This window comes from Mycteria americana, chromosome 5 (assembly GCF_035582795.1).
Source record: "Mycteria americana isolate JAX WOST 10 ecotype Jacksonville Zoo and Gardens chromosome 5, USCA_MyAme_1.0, whole genome shotgun sequence".
NCBI lineage: Eukaryota > Metazoa > Chordata > Aves > Ciconiiformes > Ciconiidae > Mycteria > Mycteria americana.
In genome coordinates this window covers 56,408,674-56,434,743 of record NC_134369.1, presented here as the reverse complement: position 1 = coordinate 56,434,743, position 26,070 = coordinate 56,408,674, and the positions used below count along the sequence as shown (strand labels likewise).

The following is a 26,070-nucleotide window of genomic DNA, read 5'->3' as shown; positions in this document are numbered from 1 at the left end:
TTTCTGTTTTCATAGCAGCAAACTGAAAGCTTTGAAGTCTGGGATGTTTTGTTTAGCTTTGTAGAGGTTGACCTCAAAACATCAATCTTTCTGCTCCTTTTAGGATGTATGAAAATAGTCTTGTCTTTTCGCAGAAAATTTCTTATAGCAACAGTATTGCTAATGGCTGGAGTTCTCAGATATTCTCGGAGTGTTGAAGCATGTATTGAGATATGTATACCAACATATAGAGAGTTTTGCCTCTCTGTTATTTTCAGTGATTCAATTTTCTCTTCTGTGTGAGGGAACATGGATAAACGTATACTTATAATGAAGTGAAAAGCATTAATCTAAACAATGCTTATAAAGTGGTTTCTGGATGCATGGCTCTCAGAGTATCTAGTTAGTTTTGCTGGGGTTTTAATTTACATGTACTGTTCAGTTTCTGCACTATCTGCACAGCATAGCCTCCACCTGTTTGGATTCTCTGTGCTTGCTGGGGTAGATGTGGATGGTAATAACAGTCACGTTTTGCTTATTTTCAAGACAAGTTGCTGGTTGATATAAACCTGTGACTTGAGTTTGCCAGATACAGTTGCTCCCATCACTTGGCTGGTCTCCAGTTGCTTCTTGGAGGAAGGTATCATGCTGTTTCTCTTGAAATAAGTCTTAGAAGTGAGTTTTGACAGACCTGTTCTGAATTGCAGTTCAGTACTGTGCAGTTAACTCAAGTTATAACTCATTTGTGACTCCAAAGTTAACCTGGCCATAGCTAAAACTCCACGGAGGCAGTACTTTTAAGACTGTGCTCACTGAGGACTTAAGTTGGATAGTTGCTCTTACTTGGGTGATGGTCTTGCTTTGACTTTGTCAATGTGCGCACAGCTTTTGTTTGAAAGTCTTTGGGCCCGCTGACCTGTCCCAAAGCCGTGGGACAGCCTTGGCTGAAGCCAAGGTTCTCTTTGCACTTGAAATTGCAACCCAGACCTCTTGAGTGGTGGAGATTTATGCTCAAGTGCTTCGAGTCCTACAGTGCTTTCCCCCTTTCCTGCTGCATTCCTAGAGGAATCAAAGTTCTCCTACGGTGAACAGGACATGAATCCTAGAGCAGTTCAACCTACTGAGTCACTAGGAGGGCTTGGTTTTGACTCCAGCCTTCCCGCAACTCCATATGGACAAGCACAACATCAGCAGAAGCACCCTGGAGCAGACCTACTCTGTTAAATTTTACCACGGTTACCCATGTTTTTTATCTTTAACCAAAGTCCACTGAGCAGTCTTGCCAAGGTGTCTCAGTGTCTCAGCGGTGCTCTGACTGGCTTTGCCAGACCAAATGAGCACTGCTTTCTTGGCAGAGAGGTCCCAATGGACAGTGGGATGTATTACATAGCTGGCACCTTGGCTGAAGTAAATCAACACTGGAATCTGCCACCTGAGGGGCCCTACAGTAATGATGGCTTTGTGAGACTGCCTGCTCCAGCCACATTTGCTGACCATTCAGGTTTTTGTAAAATGCCTTAGAAAATTATGCTTGAAGGCATAATGTTAAGAGCTAAGATCCCAATTGCTTTTCACCTCACTGGCTAAGTCTTGTGCAGCTACATATTCCTAAACAGGTGATTGTTTTTGCTGCCTAACTGTGAAAATATGGGCTTTATATTTCCATTTAGATAATCTGAAAATTGGGCCTTTCATCTTCTAAAATGTTTCCAGAAACCCAAATTCAGGCCTGGCTAATAATCTTTCCAGTGCTTTAATATCAGCTGTTAAAGTAAAGCTGACTATCAAGAAACAGTTAGTATAGAGAGAGCTGGTAATGATGCAGCTGAGAAGCTAAACCCCTCATCTCCATTTGAGTCTTTTTTTTGTCTTACAGATGAGAGGATCTGTTCACCACCCTTTATGGAGCTGACAAGTGCCTGTGGAGAAGATACCTTGCAGCTTATAGAGAAGAATGGACTGGCATTCCCATTCAGTATGTACATGGGCTTTTCCTTGGTGCTTCTAGTGGGTTCTGAATATTGCACATGCACCCCCCAGGACATAGCTAACACTGTAGGAGTGTGGGTTTCATTGCCAAAGTGTTAGGGATGTTAAAACCTTCCTGAAACAAATGCTCTGAATCAGTCTGCTTGGAATGTGGAACAAGACCACTCCCTATGAGCTTTTACTTTGCCTTTTATTGATGTTCCTTACTCTAAACACCTTGCTACAGTAAACATGCATTCCTGGGAAATGCTAATAGTTCTAACAAGGTTAGCCTGTTGCCCTGAACTTGTGCAAGAAGTTTCTCCTGCCAGCTGCATTCATTATTTTTCTTGAGAAAATCACTGCCTTGCTGACTTCCCCCTTTTTTCACCCACCCTTCCCTTTCCCTGGTCCAGGCTACAGATACATAATCTTAGAGGACAGAAGAAAGAGTGTAAGAATTACCATAGATAGCAGCCTCCAAGGGCCCACAGCCTCAAAGAGCTGCTATGAACTGTTTGTGCTTTGTAGCAAGTTTTGCTGGGGAGCTTGTGCTTTAATTTGTTCCTTTATTTGATTCCTTGTAGGGTAAAGTGAGCAGAATTGGTTAGTCGGTGTTTGTTCCCTTGGTGCTTGCCTCGTTTGTAAGGTTCAGAGGTAAAGTCACATGGAAAAAGCATGTTTTGCCCTCCCTGCCATCACTCTCACAAATGAGGCAGGTCTCCTGAAGCTAGATTGTGAAGCAGTAATTTAAAGCCCACTGAATGGCTTTGATCCCCCTTCATCACCCACGCACATTGTCTTCTCAGTACAGGCAGGGTAGTGCTCAGTAGTCAGCAGCATAGCCCATATATTCAGAAGGCCTGAGTCAAGCCCTCTAAGTGATGATGAAATGAAAAAGTAACATTGAAAATCAATACAACATGGTATTGTGGGAGTGCTTTTTCTGTCTCCTCTCTCTCTGATTTTTTTAAAAAGAAACAACAAAACGCTCCCGCTCTCCTGAGCACGTGTCTGTGAGACATCATATACCACTTTCCAAAATTTCAAGTTACCAACTTATTTTGGACTCTAGTGCAGGTCATCTGCCTTTCATAGTGGCCTAACCTCTTGCCTGGCAATTTGACTCTTCGGGTAACCCCCAAAGAAGTCTTGTCCTATCCACCCCCTCACTACTTGCAAGTTTTCATCTCCTCTGCTTAACATATAAATAACATCAGCTCTAGTCATTGTGTGGGTCCCAGGGTCTTCAGCTCTTCTCTGGTTTCATAAAAGCAGGAGCACGTTGTTTCTTTCCTCTTACTGGTTTTACGATGGAGGTGAGAACCAGGATATACAGAGCAGATAAGGAATATGAAGGAGAAAGAACTGCTGGGCTCTTTCTACTCTTTTTGTCCCCCTCTATGGTTGTCTGCGAAAAATATGTTGTATCTTAGTTTTGTTCAGCCCATTTGGTTTCCTGCTGTTCCCCAGAAACAGGGAGGTAGGAAAAGAAGTTGGTTTCCTCTGTGCCCCAGCTCCCTTGTTTTCAGAACAGTGGTGTTTTGTGTTACCTGTAAAGTAGCTCCAGCCTCAGGCAAAACCCCATACTTGTGAAGATGCCCTCTGAGTAGGCAGGATGGCAACACCAGTACTGGTACTAACTTCTTAGCTGATGCTTTGTTCCTTTGACCAGTCCTAATAATGACCTCTGCTTACACCTTAGTTACAGGGAGGAGTTGAGAGAGTAGGGCTGAGAGCAACCCCAAGCTTTGCAGTGATTGAGGGCATTATTCAAGCAGAGACTGTCACTAGCATCTGGTACAGTCAATGCCTTGGTCTGGTGAACTCCAGTGTTTGGTGTGGGTGGGAATGGATTTATAAGGGTTTTGTGTGTACTGTTTCAGTGGTGCATTGTTTTTTCTTTTTTATTTACCCAGTTTGTAAAACCAGAGTGGCCCACGGAACCAACTCTCACGAGGTGAGTTAAAAAACTTTTGCAGTGTTATCCCCCTGCTTCCAGTCCCCCCATGGTGGTTTGGTTGGTGCTTTCTGATCCTGTAATAGGCAGAATGAGGGCTATGCCCAAATGACTTCCCTTCCCCTGCCTCTCCCTTTTGTTTAATTACACCATTATTTTTTTCAGATTTATCTGAAATGAAGTTAAATATGACTTTAACCTCTTGATGTGGAAGTTCTTTTTAGCAGTTTCTAGCTTCTGTCATCTAGTTGCTTCTAGCAGTTTGTAGTGTCCAGTCAGCTCTGTCTGCAAGGAGTCTCCTTCAGCCTCTCCTTTGGTGGGAGGTCACACTAAGTGATATTTCCACCCCATCATGTTTCTCTTCCAACGTATATGTGGTACAGGTGAGAAATGTTTTTGTGCTGCAGATGAAGCGGAAGTCTGAGTGAAGGCCAGCTGGTTCCTGTCCTTGAGAGGAAGGGAATAGCAAACAGAGGCGGTTTCTAGGCATGTTCAGTTGTAATAACACGGCTGGAGCAGTGGGAAGAACAGGGCTGGTAGAACTATCTGCTTTCCCTCCTTCCCGTAAGGCAATTGCAGTTAAAACGGTTGTGTATTCCTGGAAGGAGTACATTCCCTATGAGCCTAGCTTTCTCTAAATTTAGGCAAGTTGAGTCCTGTTTTAATTCTTTTCCATTTGTGCTTCCTGCCTTCCTGCTTACCGCAGCTCAGTTTTGAGAATCCAGCCCTCACTGCTGGCTTGCATAACGCCTGGCTTCCTTTGTTAACAAAGTGGTCGTTGGTCCAGATTTCCCAGCTGCTCCTGAAACGTGCAGTATGTTGCTGCAGCACCTCTGAGAGCTGAAGGCCCTGAAGTAAAATGTAAATCTAGATGAGCAGAATGCCTACAGCTGAAATCTTGAATGACCAGCACTTCCTTTTAAAAATGCAGCTAGATTTTTCATGCAGGCCTTAGCTTGGATCATTTTACAAGCATGACAGACAGTCCTGTTAGTTTGCCAGAGCAGCCGCTATAAATTTTTGCTATCATTCCCAAGGACACTTGGGGACTGGGTTGTGAATTAATTTAAAACCACAGCTTCCCTGTTGATTCTTCTGTAGAGGGTTCCTCTGCAACTGCAGCCTGAACTGCATGAACCTTTCAGTGCTTGTCCAGTCAGGCTTGGACTTCATTTTCCTGGTGAATCTTTTTTGCTGTTCTTTCATACAGTGCAGACATATCTCAGCCTCCTGCCAGAATTCCATTTTCTGAGCAAAAATTAGACTAAAATACAGTTGTAGGCTGCATTTTATCACAGGAACTTATGACTAGAGCCTAGGAGGACCCCTGGAAAAAAGCCTAAAGTCTTGTGTGGTACTTTACATAGTTAGGAGTAGTAGTCACTTTTGGAGTTGCTGTGTTCTCAGGAGTGATCCAAAAATATATTTATGATCAGAGAGGAACTGTCTTGTAATTGCTTTTTTATGGTCAATAATGGCAAGGGAAGCGTAGAATAAATACTCTGCTTACCGTACAGTCTGTCTAAAAGATGGCGCATAGGTCTAGAAGCAAGAAATTGTTGCCTGTTTTATTAATGACTCCTTCTTTGGCTTTTGGTAAATTGCTTCATTTTCTGTAGAGATATTTCCACTGCAGAGCTGACACTGGAACTAGAACCCAGCCTGGCCAGAAATCTGCTTTTCTTCACAAGATGACTATTTAGAAAGCTCAAGTACTGGCTAACAAGGACAGCTGAAGGTGCAGGCTTGAATTTGGGTTTGGTGCCAGCCGAGGCTGGCAGACTCTGCATTTTGCTGTGAAAACACGAGCTAGTTAAGCTAGTTTGCTGTTAGTTAGTCTTCTTGTGGTGTCCCACAGTTCCACATGGCCTCTGCACTAGAAGTCACGTCAGCCAGCTCAACACTTGAACCCCACTTTGCCAGCACTGTTTGTTAGACTTGAACAGACATGATGCCTGAAGGTTGTCCTTTCCAGCTGCCAGCAAGTCAGAACATAACTGACCTTTGATAAAGCTGCCTTGAGACATCACTGAGATCCGCAACCTAAAGAAATGTGTCCAGAATGACTTCTAAATGTTGAGCAGACAGGAGTGAAAAGGCAGAGAATCGCTGTGGTTTTTGAGACTGAATTCCTTAAGGACATTGTCAGTGAAAATTCTTGGTGCCAAATGTTTTGTTTTGCCTTCAAAAGAGCTCTGCATTTAGAATGAGGAATGCTATTTGGAAATTATCATGTAAAGTATTGTTCCCATGTTACTGCCAGACACAGCAGGTCTGTGCTAGATGACAAAGAGCTTGTGCACCCTGCAAGCGAATTCTTGGAGCTGTATTCATGCATGCTGAAAACCGTGAGACATCGCAGTGAACCAGCATAACACAACACCATGGGAGTTATATGCGTTGTGTGCTAGTCCATGGGCTTGTCAGCACAGAGCTTTGCAGAAGAGAGGTTTCACAGGGTTTCCAGTAGCCTGGGTCAGTTCTGTGGCAAGAAGGTAAACTCTCTGCATTGCCACACTTCTAAAGTAGGATTATAAGTACCTGCTCACCTTATTCATAAGAGTGGTTTGTGGGGATTAATTAACTAATGTTTGCAGAGAGCACCTGAAGGATAGGAACAGCATAGTTTTTGCCAGTATGATGTTGTAGATATTATAAAGCCAACAGTCTACACAGGAGGAGTAAGAGAGCAGTGTTTCTTAGTGCCAGTGAGAGACAAATGAGGTATGATGTTGTTGTTGCTGTGAATCATCTTGATGGACGATTCTGCTGGTTAGAGTAGGATTCTTGCACAGGTTATTACCACTCACAAATTCAGTCTGTGCTGTCAGATAGGTAGCATCTGGTATAACAGAGACAGAGTAAGAATATCAGCTGCAAGTAGGTATTGAATGCACACATTGACTTGAATTCAGAAAATGTTAATCTACTGAGTCATTGTGCATGCGTGCAGACAATTATGTGATCTAATGTGGTCTACCAGATAAGGAGGAATAAGGACAAAAATGTGCTTAGACTTTTAACTATGAATATGTAATCACTACATCACATAATTTACCATGGTTATGTGTTTGAACAACAAAACCTGTTATATTTACTGTTTTTATTACAGGAACAAACTAAGATTTTAGCAAGAATTCAGTCTGAAAGTACAGTGTACATCAAATGAGCAGCTGATCCTATATAATATGAGAGAGAGCACAAAGTGGTAAAGTTTCTTTGTAAAATCCTTCCAGTGACCCTGACTTCACTAAGCTGATCTCAGAAAGCACAAAAACTGACAGGAAGCATATGGAAAGAGAGAGCAAGCAGTATAACTCATCTGCACCATGCTGAGGCAGGAAGCTCCAATTTTATTCTGTATATCACTGGAGTCACTGTGGGACCACAGGAACTCTCTTAGCCTCTCTGGACTGTCTTACATCCCAAGTAAAACACTAGGCCCAAGGAGGCCAGTGAGAAAATATTAACAGGCATAAGAAAAAACTTGTCTTTCAGAGCTTAGGAACTTTTCTGGTAAGTGTTCTGCATCCTGCACTGATTGAGGTAGGCGGCAGGCTCAAGACGTGGATGCTTAGCTGTTGTCTTGAAGGCTCTTCAGAGCGGGAAAGTGCTTTAACCAAAGCATTCCTACCTGTGGGAGGGAGTTTTGCCCAGAGGAAAGGAAGATAAGATGTATGTCAGGTTCTCTGGCCTTGAACAGTCCTTACTCATATTGACCTGACTATCAACACACCCTTCTGCCACCGTGGATGCCCAAGGCCCAGCATCACTGGAGTAATGAAGAAAGGTCAATATTCAGATAAATCGAGCATATCTTTTTCAGGGTTTCGAGGATGGAGAGCAAACCTCAGTTTATCCTCACTGCTGTGTAGGGGCACACTGGTATAAAGTGATATTTCATCAGCCTGTGCCAGAATGGTGCTTGCTGCCAGTTCTGCATAGGAGCCATGGCAGCATCCATACTCCAACAATAAACCTGCAAAATGGGGCACCGCAGTTATGATAATTATATATGCATGTAGGCATGGTAGTGGACGGATCGATGGAAGGAGCAGCGTAACATGCGGTGAAGATATGCTAGCTCGTCAGAGTACTTCTATGCACCTACCAGCATCAATTCCATGCTCTTTGAGGCAGCTGTTGTTCATCATTCAGGCCCTATAAATGCCTTCCTTTTTGGCATATTTGTTCCAGTCCCTTCAAGAGGACTATCCATTTGGAGTAATGGGGTGAAACCAAGCCAAGAAAATCATTAGGCCGGCATTTGCTAGCAGTAAGAATTACTAGAGTCTGAAAGAAGTTCTCTGATGATGTGGGTGAAGCCCTGGTGCTTAGGCCATGCAACTGGACTGAACCAAACCACGGGAAACAGAGCTGTGGGGAAGAACTCATACAGTTAGTATGTAGAGCTGTTCCTTCTGTTGTTCTCATGATACACACTTGTATTCAATACAAACTTTGTCATCTGTGTTGGTCAAATGTTTTAGCCTTTTGTTGTACCTGCAGTTGCAGTAGCTTCCCAGCTGAAAACAGCAAATGAAATTGCAAAGAGCTGAGAAGAAAGTGTTGATTGAAAATGAAAGCTGCGCTGCCAGTAGTGTTTGGAGAGTTGTGTGTCAGTGAAATGAAATGTTATGAAGTAGGACTAGCTGCTGAGAAGGAATTCACACGTGGTCAATATACATCCATCAGTAGATATTCCCCCTCACTGCTAGTCAGGTGTGGGTAAGCATGAAATTATTGAAAGATTTGTGCACAACTGTGTGTGTGTGTTTCCAGATGGCGATCATCTTCAACCAGGAGGGTCTGAAAGCTGTCCGCCCCCCTTGCGTCATTCAGAGCTTCATCAATCACAATGCCGTGCTGTATAAAGTCTTCGTGGTCGGGGAATCCTACACGGTGGTGAAAAGACCCTCTTTAAAGAACTTCTCTGCGGGAATCTCAGGTACGTTGTGCCGATTTAAAAGGAAATGTCAGTTCTCGGAGCCTTGGCAGCAAACAATCCAAAAGAAAAATATCTTTGAAAAGGCTGCTGAAGTGAAGGCAGCTGGTTCTTACATACCATGTTTCCTCTTCTGTATTATTTCACTAGGAAGGGAGATAACTCATCTGCTCTGAAATACATACGAATGACATTCGTATAGTAAATATTTATGCAATGGTAACCTGAGTCTTACCTGTTAGAAACAGTGTTTTATGTCATATGGAAAGGGGGAGAGGGAGAGAAATTCTCTGATTTCACAGTAAGTTCATGTGTCATTTGTTCCGGAGTTTGTTTATAAAAGTGCTTTGGAGAGAATTTCCTGGATTCCATCATTTCAGAACTTCCTCTCCCTATTTTTACCTTGATTATGTATGTGTGTTTAAATTAAAGATTGCTGGTGCTCTCCCCTAAACAAGCCTCTCTGTTCATGTGAGGCCCAGTGTTGTAAACCTTGGTGGGAAGTGTCCTTTGGTTTGTAGATACCAGCTGTGTTGGGGGGAAGGAGGAATGGATTTGTCAGTGGGACAGTGATCCTCCTATATGTCACTAGACAGAAGCACTTCAAGGGGTTTTATTAGAGATTACTAAAATTTCCTTTATGGAAAAAAAAGCTGGTTTCCCAAGAACTGCGTTCTGTGGGCCTTCAGAAGCAAGAAGGAACTAGCAGGGCATGGATGGGAGCATGATCTGCTTGCAACTGGACAAATCCAGGAGCTGGGGATGGGAGGGGAGAAGGTATCAAACTGAAGGAGATGAATGAGCAAGTGCCAGTTTCTTGTCCCTTTTCTTAGTGGTTTCTGCTGATCTTAGTGTGTCCCTGTATGTTCACCATTGCATTCTGCGCACAAATACATATTTTGTTAGTATATGTATAGTAGGATCCCAGTAAAAGTCCTTGTCTGTAGATATGTGTGCCTGTATTTACATTTAGGTCTGCTCTATGTCCTGATCAAATTAAGTAGGCCAGAACCTGTGTTCATATAAACTGTTAGGACAGTTGGTCTGTACTTTTGCTGGAAGAGAATGTTTTAAGGCATCTTTCTGAAAATGCCTTAGCTAATGTCTCATCCGTTAGTGTAAGACTTGAAAGTTGTCTGGAAGCCCACATAAAAGTAAGTTTTGTGGGCAGATTAGGATGAGTGTCTGGCTTTCTTACCCTCATCAGGAGAGTTTAAGGGGGCTGTGCTACAGGCACCTGACTAGGCAGATCTGACAATTAAGCAGATCTGGCAGCTGTGAGGCACTCCAGGAGCTGATTGTCTGAAAGTACAGGGCCTTTCTAAATGGGAGGAAAGGCAAGAAGAGTATATGGTGGTATCAGACTGCGGAGTGGATTTAAGTTTGCTTTTCACAGCTCCTCCGTCTTTATCGTATGTGGCCCTGTGGCTGCTCTTAAATGTCCACTCAGAGATATCTGCATAGCAGAAATACTCTATTGCTGGTGCCACCTGCATGCTGAGACTTTGGTCCGGGTGTTCCCATGCAGGTTGTCTGTACGATGCCATCAGTCTGCTGTGGTGGGAATCCCAAGGGGAGACTTGCCATGGTGGATTTCTCCCTGCCAGTAAAACCTCCAGCACAGAGGGAGCAGGGAGGGAGGTGCTGGTACAGTTCCCCCCATGCTTTCCACTGTGGTACATTCGTGGCTTCAGTCACCTCAGGGTGTCTCCTGCATTCCTGTGGTGCCTCCAAAGGGAGGGCAGGTCCTGACCATGAAATTTACTCCTTTCCTCCATGGTGACAGTGCCCTCCCCAGGTTCACAGGGATCTCGGCGTACCCCGGGTGCTATCCATCTACTGCCTGCAGCGAAGGCAGCTTCTCCCTTCTATCACACACCTTCCCATTGGAAGTGTCACTTTGAGTATAGCGAATTAGTAGAAATTAACTTCATTATCTTACTGAACTTAGTTGATTGGCTCTGGTGAAGGAAAGGCAACTGGTTTCTGTTAACCCCGTGCAGTTCTATGTATTTGTGGTCCAAGGTCCAAAAACCGTGGGTGAGCCGGCCGTGGGTCCCTGCCTGCGCAGGCAGCTGAGTGCCAGGCAGGAGAGGCCCTGGGCGTGGGGCGGGTGGCAGGGGACTGCCCGGCAGTGATGAAGGCGTAGATTGCCGGGGCTGCAGTGCCATCTACTGTTCCCTGCACTAGTCCTTTGGAAATTAAAATCTGGTATAAAGTTATTTACAACCTTCTTTTAATTCCAGACAGAGAATCAATATTTTTCAACAGCCACAATGTTTCAAAGCCAGAATCTTCATCTGTCTTAACAGCAGTAAGTACACTTGGTCTTTTTTCCCTCTAGCGCGGCTGGAAAACTATCTAGTCCTTTCTTATCAAAGCGTTAGTAGCTAGTGACTCTCCTTCACAAGTTGTCTGCTTCTGTGTTGCAGGCTGAGGTCTGTTTGGTACAACGAACCAGCATGACTGTGTGTCCCTCTGGTTTTCCTTACCGAGCTCTGGTGAGGAAGCACTGACATGGCAAGCCTGTGCTGCTTGCCAGGCCTAAACTCCCCAGAGCTAATCTAGGCAAAGGGAAGAAGGAGGTTCTGAATGCGAATACCTGGCCTTTTCCTGTCCAGAGAGCTTAATAAGCATAAATCATCCTTCTAGGACTCAGTTCTGTGAGGAAGGACAAACAGTGAAAACTCAAGCAGAGAAATTGCGTTGGGCAGGGCCACAGAGGGCCAGTAGCTGTCTGCGGTGCAAGCACACCTGAGCTGTGACCGCGGGACCATTTCTGGCTGTCTTCCAAGTCCAGCAGTGCCAGCACGCTGCACAGTTTCATGCTTGCGTTACCAGTCCCATCATTAAGCTTTGGGCGTATGAATCGTAACAAGTTCTCGGGCACTCAACTGCTGAGAAAGTCACTTTACAGGACTGGGTCCTTTCAATCTCTGTCTCCAGATTCTTTTCTGTTTCACAAGCTCTACTGGGGAGTAGTTTCATAGTTGACAACGATTAAATTTTGTGTGCAACACTGATGGGCATACTAAAAATTAAAACTCTAATTGTGCTAGTCATAAATCCCTTTATGGCTAAATTTACTTTCAAACTTCGAGAGAGTATATGCTCCTGTAGTTTACCTCCCATCTCTCTTGTACACATGCATATTCCATACACATTTCTGTAGGCATAACAGCATACTTCTGCTGCATAACTTATTATTTAAAAAGTGAGAAAAATTACATCTTCCAGTCATAAATAACTGGAGTTTTTCATCCTGATAAATGTTTGTAGAATAACTTATACATGAAAACCCACATAAAAGCTATCCCCTTTGAATTAGCCTGTGCCCTGAAGATATCAGCTAAGTTGTGTTGTATGGCTCGAATGAAACTAACAGCAGGACTCTGGCTTATCAGTCCTTTAACACAGGCCTTAATCTACATTGAAATAGCAGAATCATATCCAGAATATTTGCAGCACAGGGTTAAACATGCCAGCTGTATTTGTTTTTTTAAGATATAGATCTAGTACTTAAAAGGGAGTCTGATTCTCCATTCATTCCTGTACTGCTATATCTCTCAAGGAGCTGCACCAGTATGAAGAGGAAGAACTAGGTGCTTTAGAGCAGGTGAACTTCCAATATAGGTAGGATGCTGAATTATGAAATCAGTTTCTCTTTGGTGTCTTTCTCTGTTTCATGCCACCAGTTCTCTGCAATTAGATTTGATGGATATGCACCTGGAAACCTCTGAAAATTAATCTTTCCACTAAAAAGACTCTTTCAGAGTCCCTTAGTAATGTGTCTTTTTCCACTATAGCTGGATAAAATCGAAGGAGTATTTGAGCGGCCAAACGACGACGTCATCCGGGAAATCTCTAAGGCGCTGCGGCAAGCTCTGGGAGTTTCCCTCTTTGGAATTGATATCATCATTAACAATCAGACTGGGCAGCATGCGGTCATTGATATAAATGCATTCCCAGGTGAGAAAGGCCTTTCCACTCATGCTTTGCGGAAACTGTGCAGTGCCTGCTTAGTGTGAAGTTTTACTGCTGGTGTCTCACGTCATTGCTTCCGAGGTAGGGGACAGGAGAGCAGCAGCCAAATTGTTCTGAGATCAGATACTGTTTAATCTGGGAAGGGCAGAACCCTAATCTACATATGGAATGTGCTACTGAAATATTACCTCTTAGGAGATACGGTCAAATTTTAGTGGCCAGCTGTAACATGGCTGTTATGCCCTTCCCTGCAAAGGGATGCCCAGGAACTGAAGCATGGGACTGTGTGCTGGGACCTGGCCTTTCTGGGCCTGTCCCTCATTCTGAAGATGAAAAGAAGAATAATAAATTCCATTTTAGGAGAGCCATTTGAGATTTCTTTTTTTCCAGACTCTGTGCCATTAAAAGTGTTGAGGGGGTGGAAGCAGCAAACTGTTCCCTTGAAAATCTCTTCCTGTGCAAATTGATTCCCCGTGAAAAGACATTTTTTGCACAAAAGCAACAGCACCAGGAATCTGAAGAAGATGATAAAATTGTAGGTGCACAGAAGTTGCTGTAAAGGGTTAAATATCCTTGCAGGTTCTCATAAGTGGATCCTGGAGTAAAACAATAGAATAGAACATGTGAAAACCGGTAAATTTGTCCTCCACTTTTCTTAGTGCAACGTATGTCTTGGAAACAACTAAACAATATCCTTGACCACTGGAATTGTTAAAAGGAGTTGTAACTGTGTATAACGGGAGGCAGTAATGGTCTGTCACTTGTGCTAAATTCAGTAGCCTAACACAGGAAAAGAATACATCACCTCATTTGATGCTGTTTTGCATGGGGTTTTTCTCTTTGAGAATCTCCTCTCATTACCTGAATAGCGATGTTTGTTTCCAGAGACGTACACAGGCTGTTACAGTTTGTTTAAACTGTCATTGAAGACTTTGAGTTTTCAATATGGCTGAGGTGTCTTTACATCTAGAGATCTTGCCCTGAGCCCCTAGTCTTCTTAATCTTTCAATCCAGGTCCTCGATCCCACTACTGCCCTGTAGTGCCTTGCCTGTCTATCTCCACAGTGACTGGCTTCCTTTTAAAACTCCAGCCCTGCTATTCTCAGGTCACTTTGCAGCTTGGTTCTACCGTATGGTGTTGATGCAATCTGCAGACCTATGAAAACAGCCTTCTGCCAAGAGCAGTGAAACAACCTAAATTGGATGTCAGATGGAGCCAAATCAGTTTTATGAATGGGATCATATTTCAGACACTGGGTCTTGAAGTCAGTGATGCAGGACATTCTTTTGCAATCCTGCATCCTGCATTTTGGTTTGGTGTTTTGGGGTTTGGGTTTTTTTTCAAGTATTGTTTTGGATTTGGTACTTGCACAGACTGAAATTCCCCTTTTCTTGAAATGTTGAAAAATCCAAATTGGGGAGCAACTAGTGGCAAACTTAAGTGTTTAAAAAGGAGTAATGTCTTCTTGTTGTGGCAGAAGTTTGCAGAACTGCCTTAAGCCTCGTGCTCTGCTGTACTTCTACCCTAAGGCAATAGTTTTTGATATTCAGCCCAAGTCCTGTGTTTCAATCTGCACAGTAATTGGTCTTTGAAGAGACATTGAATTAATAGGGAGTTTTAGTCCTTGCAGGAGGCTTGAGAGCACAGGGAAGCTTCTTGTGCGCAGGCCTACATTATGTCTCACACGGGATTTTTTTGGTGGTGAACGTGTGGGTAGTGAAGGTAGCTACTGGGTTTGTCACCATGGGGGTAGGTTGAAGACCAGTTGGAGAAAGTTTAGAGGATAGCAGCAGGGACCAGACGTGGAAGAGAGAAGGCTGGGGGTAGACAAAACTGCCTTCAAATTTGTAAAAGGTAGCAGAACTGAGAGAGATGAGCTGATCTCAAGGGCTGCTGAGGTCGGAGAAGAAGCAATGGGGTAAAATACAACAGAAGAAAAGTTACGTCTCAACACAGAATACTCTGTTGGCCAAAAGCATGTTCAGCCCAGGCAGCTGCTTTTCCCTCCAAGGACCAATACGATTAAAGGCTGAGCAGCTTCAAGGGCTGGCTTCACTGATGGAGCCAGCACCTTGCTGATGAGAAGTTCAAATTCAGCCCTGCTCAAAAGAGTCACTGATGGGCTGCATCAGCAGTGGGATCTCACTGTTCCTGGCTCAGTGCAATCCCACAAAGGGGCTTTCCCTTGCTCCTCTTCCTCAAGTCATCCTGTCCTGCAAGGGTTGCAGTAGAGCCAAGTTGGAGCCAAGTTAGACACTTCGGGGACCTGCTACATTATCTCTGCACCACTGCTTTGGGGAAGGGAGAGGAAGAGGTGCCCTTTAAGGAGCATTCACAGCCTCTTTCATGGAGCTCAAACTACAGCTTGGGGCCAGGCCTGACCAAAGCCTTGTCCAACTGCCCAGAGGCTTGGCTTCCTTGTGTGCTGTCTTTTGTGTTTACCGGGCTTGAAGCTCATTTGAATCTGCCACTCCATGGATGTCATCTTGAGATTAGTTTAACATCAGAATCGAGAGCAGATGTAGCTGTAGGAGGATGTTGTCTGTTATCTGCTCCATTAGCACCAGCAACTCTTTGAAAAGACTTTAAAGATAAATATCTAAAAGGCCTATTGTGTCTCCTGTTCTGTGGGAAACCACCAGGGCTATATTTAGCTGTGGTTACCAGCGGAGATATTTAACTGTAGGCACAGTCATGTAGCATGTGGGTTTTATGTTTGTCTGACCTCAGGTAACTGAGAGAAAAGGCTCTTCATAGCCTGCTGTTGTATGGCCATGGCTGAGATCACGCAGCCCCAGAAGCAGCTTGTGCACACATTTTGCAGCCTGTCACCAGTACAGGTGAGCTGCTCGTTCTGTGTGCATATATGTTGGCAGCTGGAAGCATCAGATGTGGACGTGCACTTTGTGTAAATGTGCTGCTGCAAATGCAGGACATGGGCTGTCCATTTCTCTCTGCCCAAGGGAAGATGCAGAAAAGCAGAAAGTGGGCCAGATCAGGGAGAGTCTCCTAAAAATCAGGCAGGTAGCATCTGTAATGCTAGCTTAAAAATGCTCATAGGCATTTCTTGATTCCACAAAGCTCAGGGGGGCAGGTACTTATTTTTAGATGCATTGCTGGGTGGACATCCTTCCTATCCATGCTCAACCAGAGGACTCTGGACACCGTTTTCAACATAGCAAAATTCAGGCCTCTTGTAGACAGGCATTTCCAAAATGCTTTCAGTGGGCAGTGCTAGGATAGTACCTGCTGGAGCACGATTCATGCAACTTGTGCTTTGAGGTGTGCAAAACTTGTATGTTCCCACTGATTGCTTGTGTGACATGAATCCCGAATTCATAGCCAGTAGTTTCTGAAGGTGTAATTTAATCTGCCCTTCTTGATTTTGTTACCAACACAGCACAGTGATGTCCCACAGTTGCCTTTTTTGAGAGGCCTGCAGCAGCAGCCAGTGAACAGAGTGAGGCAATATCCACAGAGTTTGCAGCCTTCCCCAGGCTGCGGGCTCAAGAGCCGAGACACCCTGGTTCTCTTCCTCCCTTCCTTGTATTACTTTTTTAGAAGTGTGTGAAGTTTCTTCTGAGTGACCAGGCAGAATTACTTGGGCCTTTCCACCCAGTCTGCAGAGCGCTTGCAGAGAGGAAGCCTGCCTGATACATACAGCTTCCTTACACTGTAACATCTGCTGATTTCAGGACTGAATAACTGGCCATCTTATTCCCATTAAATATTTAAAGCAACTTCTTTGTGAGTTTGCTAGATGCTCTCAAACAAGGCTGGTTTGTTTTCGGTGAGCAGATACGAAACACTCTAGGGTACTATGGATCTCATCTCTGAATATTAAAGCTGTTACTATGGAGATGGCTTATTCCCGGGGTGTTTGAAGCACTCTGAGTAGACTTGAAGGCTAATCCCATGGCTTTTACATAAGCAAGAAAGCGTAACAAGCACCTCTGTCAAAGAGGTGGAGATCTTGTTCTGGCTCCCATGGCCGGCCGGCCGGAAGAGTCCTAGTTGCCCCCTGCCGACCAATGGATTATCGTGTGGGGCACTGGGAAACTCAACGTTTTGAAATGGCCGATTTGTTTAGTGAATCTGTTTAAGGGCCTTTGAGAAAGGACAACTGGGAGCTGTTGTCTCACATTGCTGGTATTTTGTGTGACCTGTTAAGTATCTAGGAGAATTGTGACCAGGTGCAATAAAATCCAAAGCAATGTAGCGGCCTAAATAAGAGTTAATTGTTTAACATATGGGTTATAAATACACCATAAAATCACCACATTTATCTTAAGGTGAAATTATCCTCTTACCTTATGTTTTTCAGGAAGTTGGGGTTTTATTGTCTAAGGACATTGATCTTTACAGGAGAATGGAGATTAAAATTGAATTATTTATGGATCTGAGGGAGTCTTCTGCCCTGTGATCACATCACTAAAAGTGTTTTAAAATGTGCATTTACTTTGTGGTCTCTGGTTCTGCTCATGTGCTGCTGTGTGAATGTGTGCTATTCACATGGGACTTTTAAACTGTTATTTATTGCTTCAGTCTCCTGTATTAATACCAGGTCACCTTCAGAATACTTTTACAGACATTTTAAAATAATCAGCCTAGCCCATTAAATACACTGGATGTCGTATGTCACCTCTAAATACTAAATCAAATTGATAACAATTTTAGGTAATGCAGTAGCAGTTAAGATCCGTTTCAAGACATTGTACCAATATGTTGCATGTCTGGTTCAATTTTAAAATGAATGCAATGATAAAACTGTGCCTGTACCAGAGTGCTTAAAATAGAGCCAGAAGCTCTGCACGCCTACTGCCACCCTTTGTGTCACCAAAAATGTCATGTCTCCTGGTATTTGAGCAACTGTTTTAACCAGGAAACTTGTTAAACTCTGCATTGTAAATTGTCTGGAATCACTTAACAGAACATGCAGAAAGGTAGTTTCAATACTGAAATAAAAGATTGATGTTTCTACCAAATACTATATCACTGTTACATGTTTACTGTCCCTCAAGTGTTTTTTCAGACATTGCTTATAGCGGGGAACATGTTTTAAGTGCCAAGTTAGGTTAAATTAGATGAACATCACATTGCTTCTTACACAGTGGAAAACTGCCTTTTCTGCAGGGTATACAGTCAGCCCCGCTGTCCTCTGAGGTTTCCCTGAGGGTATTGCTGGGCAAATTCTAGAGAGGGTCCAGACCCTCAAGGAAACTGCATTAGAGCTATTTTCCCTAGTAAACCTGGAAACAGGATGGAGAAGATCAACGTTATACCACAGAGTTTCTAACTTATGGAAAAACCTGGACTTGGCAACAAACGATAGAATATACCTAAAATTATATATACACATATATACTTGGGAGGAAAAAGAAACAGAAAATCTGAAAGGTGACAGTTTTTCTCATTGAGCACAAGCATTTTTGTAGCAAGGGTTTCTTTTCTTCTTTATGCTAACCTGCTTGCGCAGTCACTCAAAATGATGTCATGGAAAAGAAGCCTTTTTATTATCACTTGGAGGGCAAGGACAGCCCAAGAAATAAACTGGTAGGAGAAGCTTTTCAAAGAACTTATGAAAATTACTTAATTGCCTTTTTTTATCTCCTTCTTTTTCCTCTTTTCAGGTTACGAGGGTGTTTCTGAATTTTTCACAGATCTCTTGAACCACATAGCTGCTGTCCTGCAGGGTCAGGTACCTGAGGTGACCCAGCTAAACCGCAGCAAGCTCCTGGCAGAGCAGACCAGCGGGATCATGGACGAGCGGATATGCTGCGCTAGCACAGGCTGTCTCAGCGTCATGGGAAAAGACTCCTCCTGGATTGTGGAAAGCGAGACCAACAGCTCAGTAAAACTGCAACACCAGAGACTAGGCTGCAACTCGGCAGTGTCCCCCAGCTTCCAGCAGCACTGCGTCGCTACGTTGGCAACAAAAGCTTCTTCTCAATAACTTGCCAATGCCATGGACTGAGAAAAAGCCACAGGGATACAAATTGTGGTCCCAGAACCAGATCGGGCTGTAACAATACAATTGCGAAAAATGAAAAAAAAAAAAAACCAAACACAAAACACAACACAAAAAAGCAAAATAAAAAAACCTTTCATTTGATTTAACCTGATTTGCTGATGAAATGGACTGAAAGGGGGAGGGTGAGAAAGTGATTCAGATCCATTTCATCAGATTCCAATTGCAAATCTGTAGTGAGTTTACACACACGTGGGTTTTAACACTAGTCCTTTCATTGTGGGAAGGTTGCTCTTTCATTTCTATTGTTCTTTGTAATCACTGGTGACCAGCATTTTAAAATCGGACCTCATGGTATCAAGAAGATAATAATGTTGAAATGGAGTGTATGAATGTAACAGTGCTAGAGATTTTTGCCTAAAATATTCCCTGTTCCCTTTTTTCCAGGTAGGCCATTGCAAAAGAAAGCTAAGACAACTTCAGTATCACTAAACCAAATCTCTTGAAACATTGACCAGTCAAGACCTTGACAGGTAGCTTGCTGTGAGCTGCAGCACTTTGGGTGGGACAGAGCAGACTGGTTGTTCAGGGTGCAGAACCAAGGTGACCACCCTGGTTCCAGCTTTGCAGTTCTTCCCCCGGGCCTCATCGCTTCAGTCAAAAGCAGCTTCTAATCACACTTGCTAGCAGTGACACATGTTTGATCCAGACAGGGTGCCAATAGTTAGGTTGAGTGATTTAGTAGATTAAATGCCATCCTTTCAATCATCTGCTAGTGGTGAAATCCTAGAATAGTTCACGGAAGCAGCTCATCTCTTAGCAGAGAATTTAATTCTCCCTCTATTGCACTTGTGAGGACTCCAGGACAGCGCTGTGAAAAAGCTGGCAATCAGAGCTGTGCATTTTCCTTGGAGCAGTACACCTGACCTGCAGATCCTAAGGGGTAACACAGTTGCTGCCTTCTGGGATCTGTGGATCCATGCTGCTGTGCATTTTTTTTTCTTTTGCAGATTAAATATAAGCAGAATTGTGTACCTTTGTATGAGGTAGAAGTACACGACAGCTCTAGTTTAGAGACCACGTTATTTCGTTGCAAGCTGTCAGATGAGGCCGTGTGGTAATTTACGGTAGTGCTTTATACTATTTGTAAACTATAGCACAGCCAATTTGTATCTCTTGAGATACACAGTAAACCTACAGTGTTCACCTTCTATTGCATCTTCTAGCATGGCAGCATCTTCTGCTGTTGCGAATTCCTGCAACTTTTGCCAATTCTGAACACTAAACTGGAAATATCCGAGTCTGTCAGTGCTGAGAATGGAGACACTATTTTGGTAGACAGAGTGGCCTTCCCTTCCCCATATAAGCCCTAAAATATGTTTAAGAGGGGTGGCGTTAAGAAAATTTCCTTAGTTAAGCTCCTAGCTTGCAGATATGGGAATTTCTGTCTTTCTATAGCAGGTATTCGTAAAGCATCCATCACTGCAGCATTTAATACCAGTTTGGTTAGTATCATGTGTTAGAGATCTACTCAAAAGGAAAGGATCTAAAGCTTAAAGCCCAGGTCGACCATGGAGAGAGGAGTAAACTGTGTAAAAGATGTCACCACCCTACCTGATGGTACCAGTCCTGGAGGGGAAAAAGTTTTGAAGAGTGTTGTGTAGCAATTCTTTTGTGTAAACAATGGTTTTTCCTTAGGAGAGATGGGGTTTGTTCCTAAAATGCCATTCTTGGGGATTTCCTGTAGGCAGGATCAGATTTTCGATGATGATTTACACAAGAGAAGATTATTCCACCTCTAGAGGGGTTGCTAACTTTTAAGATATTTCTGTAGGGACTGGAAGGACCTTATGAGTGTGGTATCTGTCAAATTCCAGGGTGCACATAAATGCAGCCAACTTCCTCGAGTATTGCAGATCAGTTCTGAGCTGGGCACGCTTCACAACCCTTGTATGCTCTGAGGCTGCTGGTTCCCACGTCTGCAGCTCGCAGGTCTCGGGTGGTCGTGGTGTGAGTGAGTCAGATGTACATAGGTAGGGGTTTATAAAAGTATTCATGATAGACCAAACTTTTCATAAAGCCATGACTGAAATAAAATTGACATCCACAGTTTGGGGTTTGTTTTTGTTTGTTTAAAATAAAAAGTGTTTTTATGTTACATGTGTAACAAAAGATACCCTCAGGAAGGAACTTGCCAGTGCATATTTTTGTATGGTACTTTCTTGTAACCAGCTGGTGGAGTGTTTGTAGACTTGCCTTTTGCTCCCTTTATTACAATGGCTTGGGGTTTTTTTGGTTTTTTGGTTTCTGTTTTTTTTTATTGGGTGGTGGGAAAGAAGCAATTATGTTAAAACTGGGTTAGTAACTCAAGACCTTTCAAACTAAGTATGTTTACATGAATCGGAGTGTTGGATCCAATGGAAATGTCTGTATGCTGTTTCCTAGTTAGAGCATCAAATAAGAATTTTATTTTCCTGGCTGCCTTCTGAATTTTGGTTGGCCTATTTTGCACTGCTTTATTTCTCCAAAATAAACTACTGAAATATAATTGTGCATTTTAAACTTGTTTACAAATGATTGTTAGAAGTTTATTTTGTAATTCTCTGAAGGCTTGCAGAAATACTATATTTAAATATTACTCCAGACCTTGGCAGTAACTAGAAAACAAGTTTAGGTCATTGGTGTGATCAGTGACATTTTTCCCATAGTCTGTAATTTATTTTTTATTTATCAAATGTATCGGTATCACTTTAATTTACCAGGTGCAGATATGCAGGTACCTGTTGTGATGTGGCATTACAATAGAGTTTTCACATAAATTACCATGCAATTGCTGTACTACTATATTTCCTTGCAGAAATTATTGTTATGGCTCGTATACTAGAATGTTGCTAAATCACAGGGGCAAATTGGGAGACCAACTTTTAAAAGCTGAAACTGTAAATTACCACGTATCCAGACATACAGTTACATTATTGCAAAACATTCAAGCACGCATATGTTACTAAGCCTGTGCTAAAGTGCTTTTCTGAATTGCTGCCTCATTTGGTAAGTTCAGGATAGTTTTGATTTAAGAGAAGCTTCACAGTAAGTTAGTTAATATTCTGTAGTCTTGCCTTTTTTTGTAAAAGTAGAGGAGTCTAGTAATATTAGACCATACCAGAATGCCCTTGCTCTTAAAATTGCGGACAATCTGAGGGAGATTTTCCATAATGTCTGTTTGAATTCTGTTATTGTGGGTCAGAAAAGGTTCTGCTGTGTTTTCAGAGGCACAGCTATTATTGCTGTGTTGATGGGAGCAATTATATTAAAATTACATGGTCACCAGTTAGCTTCTTAGGGATCTATTTCTGTTTTTCTTCACTGTTAGAAATCCACAAGAACACCATTAGCTTGACTGGAATTTCTCCAGGTTTTGTGTCAGCATGATGGAGGAGATGGGACTCTGGTTTCCACTGTAATTATGTAATTGGCTTCAGTAGGTGAAGATTTTTCCCTGTTGACGAGAACTTGACTGGTATTACTACTGCCTGCGATGTAAAGCCATCACCATCCTCCTCCCTGCCTAGCTGACTTTGCCGCATTACCCTTGGGTTTGTAATGACTGTACCAGAACATCCTGATGGTCACGTGAAAACCAACTGCAGAAATGCAGCCTAACCAGGAGCATCGGTGCTGACACTTGTGGTTTGTGTAACGCAGAACTACCACTGGGCCAATGCTGTTCTGCCTTTGGTTAACCACGTGTCTGGCTATTCAACCTTTGTGCTGTAGGAGCCGATTGACTGGGCTGGTCAGTAGATAGGATGCACTATTTATATGAATACTATTCAGACTGTTGGAATCATAAAGCTTTTTGAAGATCTCTATCCTCAATGTGGGAATGTTTGTGCAGAGGAGGTCCGCAGCAGGTTGCTTGGATGGAAAACAACCAGTTTCATTTGTTTTCATTATAGATGAGTAAAAATTAAGAACCCAATCCTGAGGCTTCACAAGGTAACGAGGATGGCCCAAGGTAAAGCCTCAAGTTCTCCAGATTAACTGCGGGCTGCATCCATCCAGGGAACAACCAGGTGGAGTAGTGGGTAGATAACAGGGGCAGGATACAGTCCAAAGGCAACAGATTAAATGGGGCTGGAGGTGTTTGAATTGGCTGGCAAAAAAGAGTGAAACAGGAAAAAATGCTTCTGTTGTTTCCATCCAACAAAAAAAATTCTAGGCTTATCAGTTCTTAGACTAACACTGGTTTCCCAAAGTCTTTGCGTGGCAGCAGTGACAAGTGAGTCAGGCTTTTTTCACACTAGCTTGCAGCCTTGCCTTCCACAGCTGTGCAGAAAATCTTGGATTTTGTTTTTTTAGTGAATAGAGTCTGTTTTGAGTTTGTAGCAGTCTCCCCATGTGCACACTTGCAGGAGTTCACTTGCATTACCCTGCTAATTTTATTTTCCTCTCTCCTGTTTAGTAAGAGATGTATTGATTTCTGTATTCAGTATACAATTACTTTATGGTGTTGCAACTGTGTGTTTTGTAATTAGGAGTATGTGAAAATGCTTTTGTGTAGATTAAAATATTTCCTTTAATATAATCTCCTCTCGCTTTCATAGATAAACGGACACGCCGTTGCAGATCACATTGCTGATTTTATTTGTAATATTGCTTTAATATCTATTTCAGAGGAATGTAACCTCCAGAAAAGTACTTTCCACATTTTCACTACTTTTCCTTTCCCTGTTTACTCTGTGTGGATCCAGGCCATCAACACTTGAGCTTTTGACCAGATGGGTTTCAGATCCTCCGTGGGTTCTGTCATGTTTACATGGCCACAAAAATTATTAAAGGTGTTTGTTTGAGAGGATCCAGGTATAAATGGGGATGTTACAGCCATTCCTCAGCAACACAAGCACACTAGCATCTGCAGCAAGCAAAGGGAATTGTTTTCACTGTGTTTGTGCAGGTGGCTGTTGGGGCCTGGTCCACCCCTGCTGCTGGGGCAGTTTTCCTGTGGAAATAAAAAATCCACTGTAAGAAAATGTCCTGTGTCTGTGATGCAGAAGGAGGGCGAGGAGAGGTAGGGCTTGGGAGTAAAATCCTGGCCAGTGGACATCGTGATACCAGTGGTCCAGAATTACACTCTGTGCTTTTTAATAGCAGTCTGGGGAGATGTTTTGTTTCTCTCCACCTTTCTTACCCTGAATCCACCGGGGCTGATGCCATCAGATGCCTGTGGGCCACATGAGCTCATCAGCAGGTGACCTTGCCCAGTGTGCCATGAGGTTGCAGAGGGCTTCCCAGTGTGTTGGAAGTTTTTGTTGATGGCCTGGAAATCTCTTGAAACTGCAGACATAGCTGAAACAGCGAATGGAGTTGATGAAAATCAGGTCTTCCTCTTCTGTCCTTTTTAAGGAAACCCACATTTTATTTCCTCCTTTGTTCTTTACACAGTAGTTTTTAGATATAAATTATTTTAACATTTTTTGTGTGAAAAGTCATATATGCATATATAAAGTTATTAAAAGGTTGAGTATATGTTGAGTATAAAATAGTGACTTTGTTTCGGATGTTAGCAGCCCCTAAAAATGAGTTGTTTATCCTCTTGTAAAGTCAGTGCTGTAAAAAAAATATTAAAAATAAAAGATGTATTAGATGTATCTTTTATTATTTATTTCTGATTCAGTATTTGATACAGCTTGTGTATACCCTTGTGAGAACGACTTACTAAAATGCAGTCATTCTTAAAAGGGAGTAACAACAATTCCTTGGGATCCCAACAATTTTGAGAAAACTGGCCCTTCGGGTGTGAATAGTGTTGGATATTCTCCTGCACTCTCCGGCATTGCTCCCCACCTAAGCATGGCTGACTCTTGGGGACCATTTTGTGTGTGTGCTAGGTTTCGCAAGTTCATCGATATCTGTGTTCAAATCCAGCTGTACAGCATTAACAAGTGTGTCATGTGATTTGCTTCAGCCCGGTTCACTATGATTTCTGAAACATAATTCCCATTTTGTACTTAAATTTGTATAGAATTATATAAACCCTTAAAAGATCGTGGCTTACTGTAAAAACCAAAATTACTTGCTATTTGGCGTCTTCAGTTGCATGACTGATCAGATCTGACAATGAAGATGGTGCTTTCATCTAACAGCATCGATTTCAATGGTAATATATTCATTTTCATTTCATTTGCCAAGCACCTGTTTTGGACAATGTTTTGGTTTCGACAGTAAAGCAATATGCAGTAAGTATTGTGACATTATCTCTGTAATTGTTTTGAAGACAGAATTGTCCCTTTCCAACACGTAATGAAAATAAATGCCTTATAAAAAGTTCTACTTTGCTTTTTCTTTATGAGTGGATAGGGCAGTGAGGTGAGCAGCTCATTGGGGGAAGCCCATTTTCATGAGAATTTGGGTTTCACATTCTTCCCCAGTGCAGTTGTTTGCAGTTACTTTGGACCTCCTTGTACGAGCAGGATTTGATTTGATTTCTAACACTAGTGGGAAGTTGGCTATTTTTATCTCACTACATAACACACCTAAACAACACTGGGATTTAGGCTACTGCTGTACTTAAGCATTTACTCCTAGCGTAGGCTTCTGGGCTGATTCTTCCTTCATCATCCTGGATAGGGGATTCTTGATTTCTCAAAACCTAGCAGGATTTTTTTATCAGGACCCTATTTTGGCTAGTGCAGGAAAGAGAGATATCTCACCCAGACGCATTAAATTTTGCTAAGCAACAAGCACTCAGCAAGGGCGCTCACGTAAACACTGCCTGCGGATCAGCACTTGCTGTCAGCCCAAGGCCAAGCCCTGCAGTGGTGAGTTGAGAGACGCCGTAGAGCAGAGGTACAGCCTGTCGGAGGGCATTTACCAGCTGGTGAGGCATCCTCCCAGGCCCAGTGCTCAGGCCTTGAACTCCATTTTTCCCTTTGGAGAAAGTCCTTGGGTCCCAAATGCTTCTGATTACTTGAATATCCAATTAAGACAGTATTTATAGTAGCTCCATCAAGTAATGTTATTTTTCCTCTTGTTGATTTTGCAGCAGCAACAGACAAGTTCTGTCTGCTGCCACCACCCTTTGTGGAAAAACTTGTCTAACTCCTTTGGAGATGGCTGCATTTCTATGGTGGGTTGTTTGGTTTCTTGGGTTTGGGGTTGTTTTTTTGGTTTGGGGTTGGGGGTTTTTTTTGGTGGGGGTGGGGTGGGTGGCCAAGGGTTTCTGTGACTTTATTGTGACATGTAGACCTGAGTTTGCAAGGGGTTGT

At 42.9% G+C, this 26,070-nt stretch overlaps 1 protein-coding gene across 2 annotated transcripts in view; it reads left to right on the top strand.

The window, feature by feature from the left end:
* Positions 1–25,132, top strand: part of ITPK1 (inositol-tetrakisphosphate 1-kinase) — a 162,349-nt gene extending 137,217 nt beyond the window's left edge. For both annotated transcript variants that reach the window (XM_075503469.1, XM_075503470.1), the window contains exons 6-11: positions 1,856–1,954; positions 3,867–3,907; positions 8,690–8,855; positions 11,099–11,166; positions 12,659–12,821; positions 18,468–25,132. In XM_075503469.1, coding sequence (XP_075359584.1) covers positions 1,856–1,954; positions 3,867–3,907; positions 8,690–8,855; positions 11,099–11,166; positions 12,659–12,821; positions 18,468–18,790 — 860 coding nt within the window. In that variant the 3' untranslated portion in view covers positions 18,791–25,132. The remainder of the gene's footprint in view (positions 1–1,855; positions 1,955–3,866; positions 3,908–8,689; positions 8,856–11,098; positions 11,167–12,658; positions 12,822–18,467) is intronic.
* The last annotated feature ends 938 nt before the right edge of the window (positions 25,133–26,070 follow it).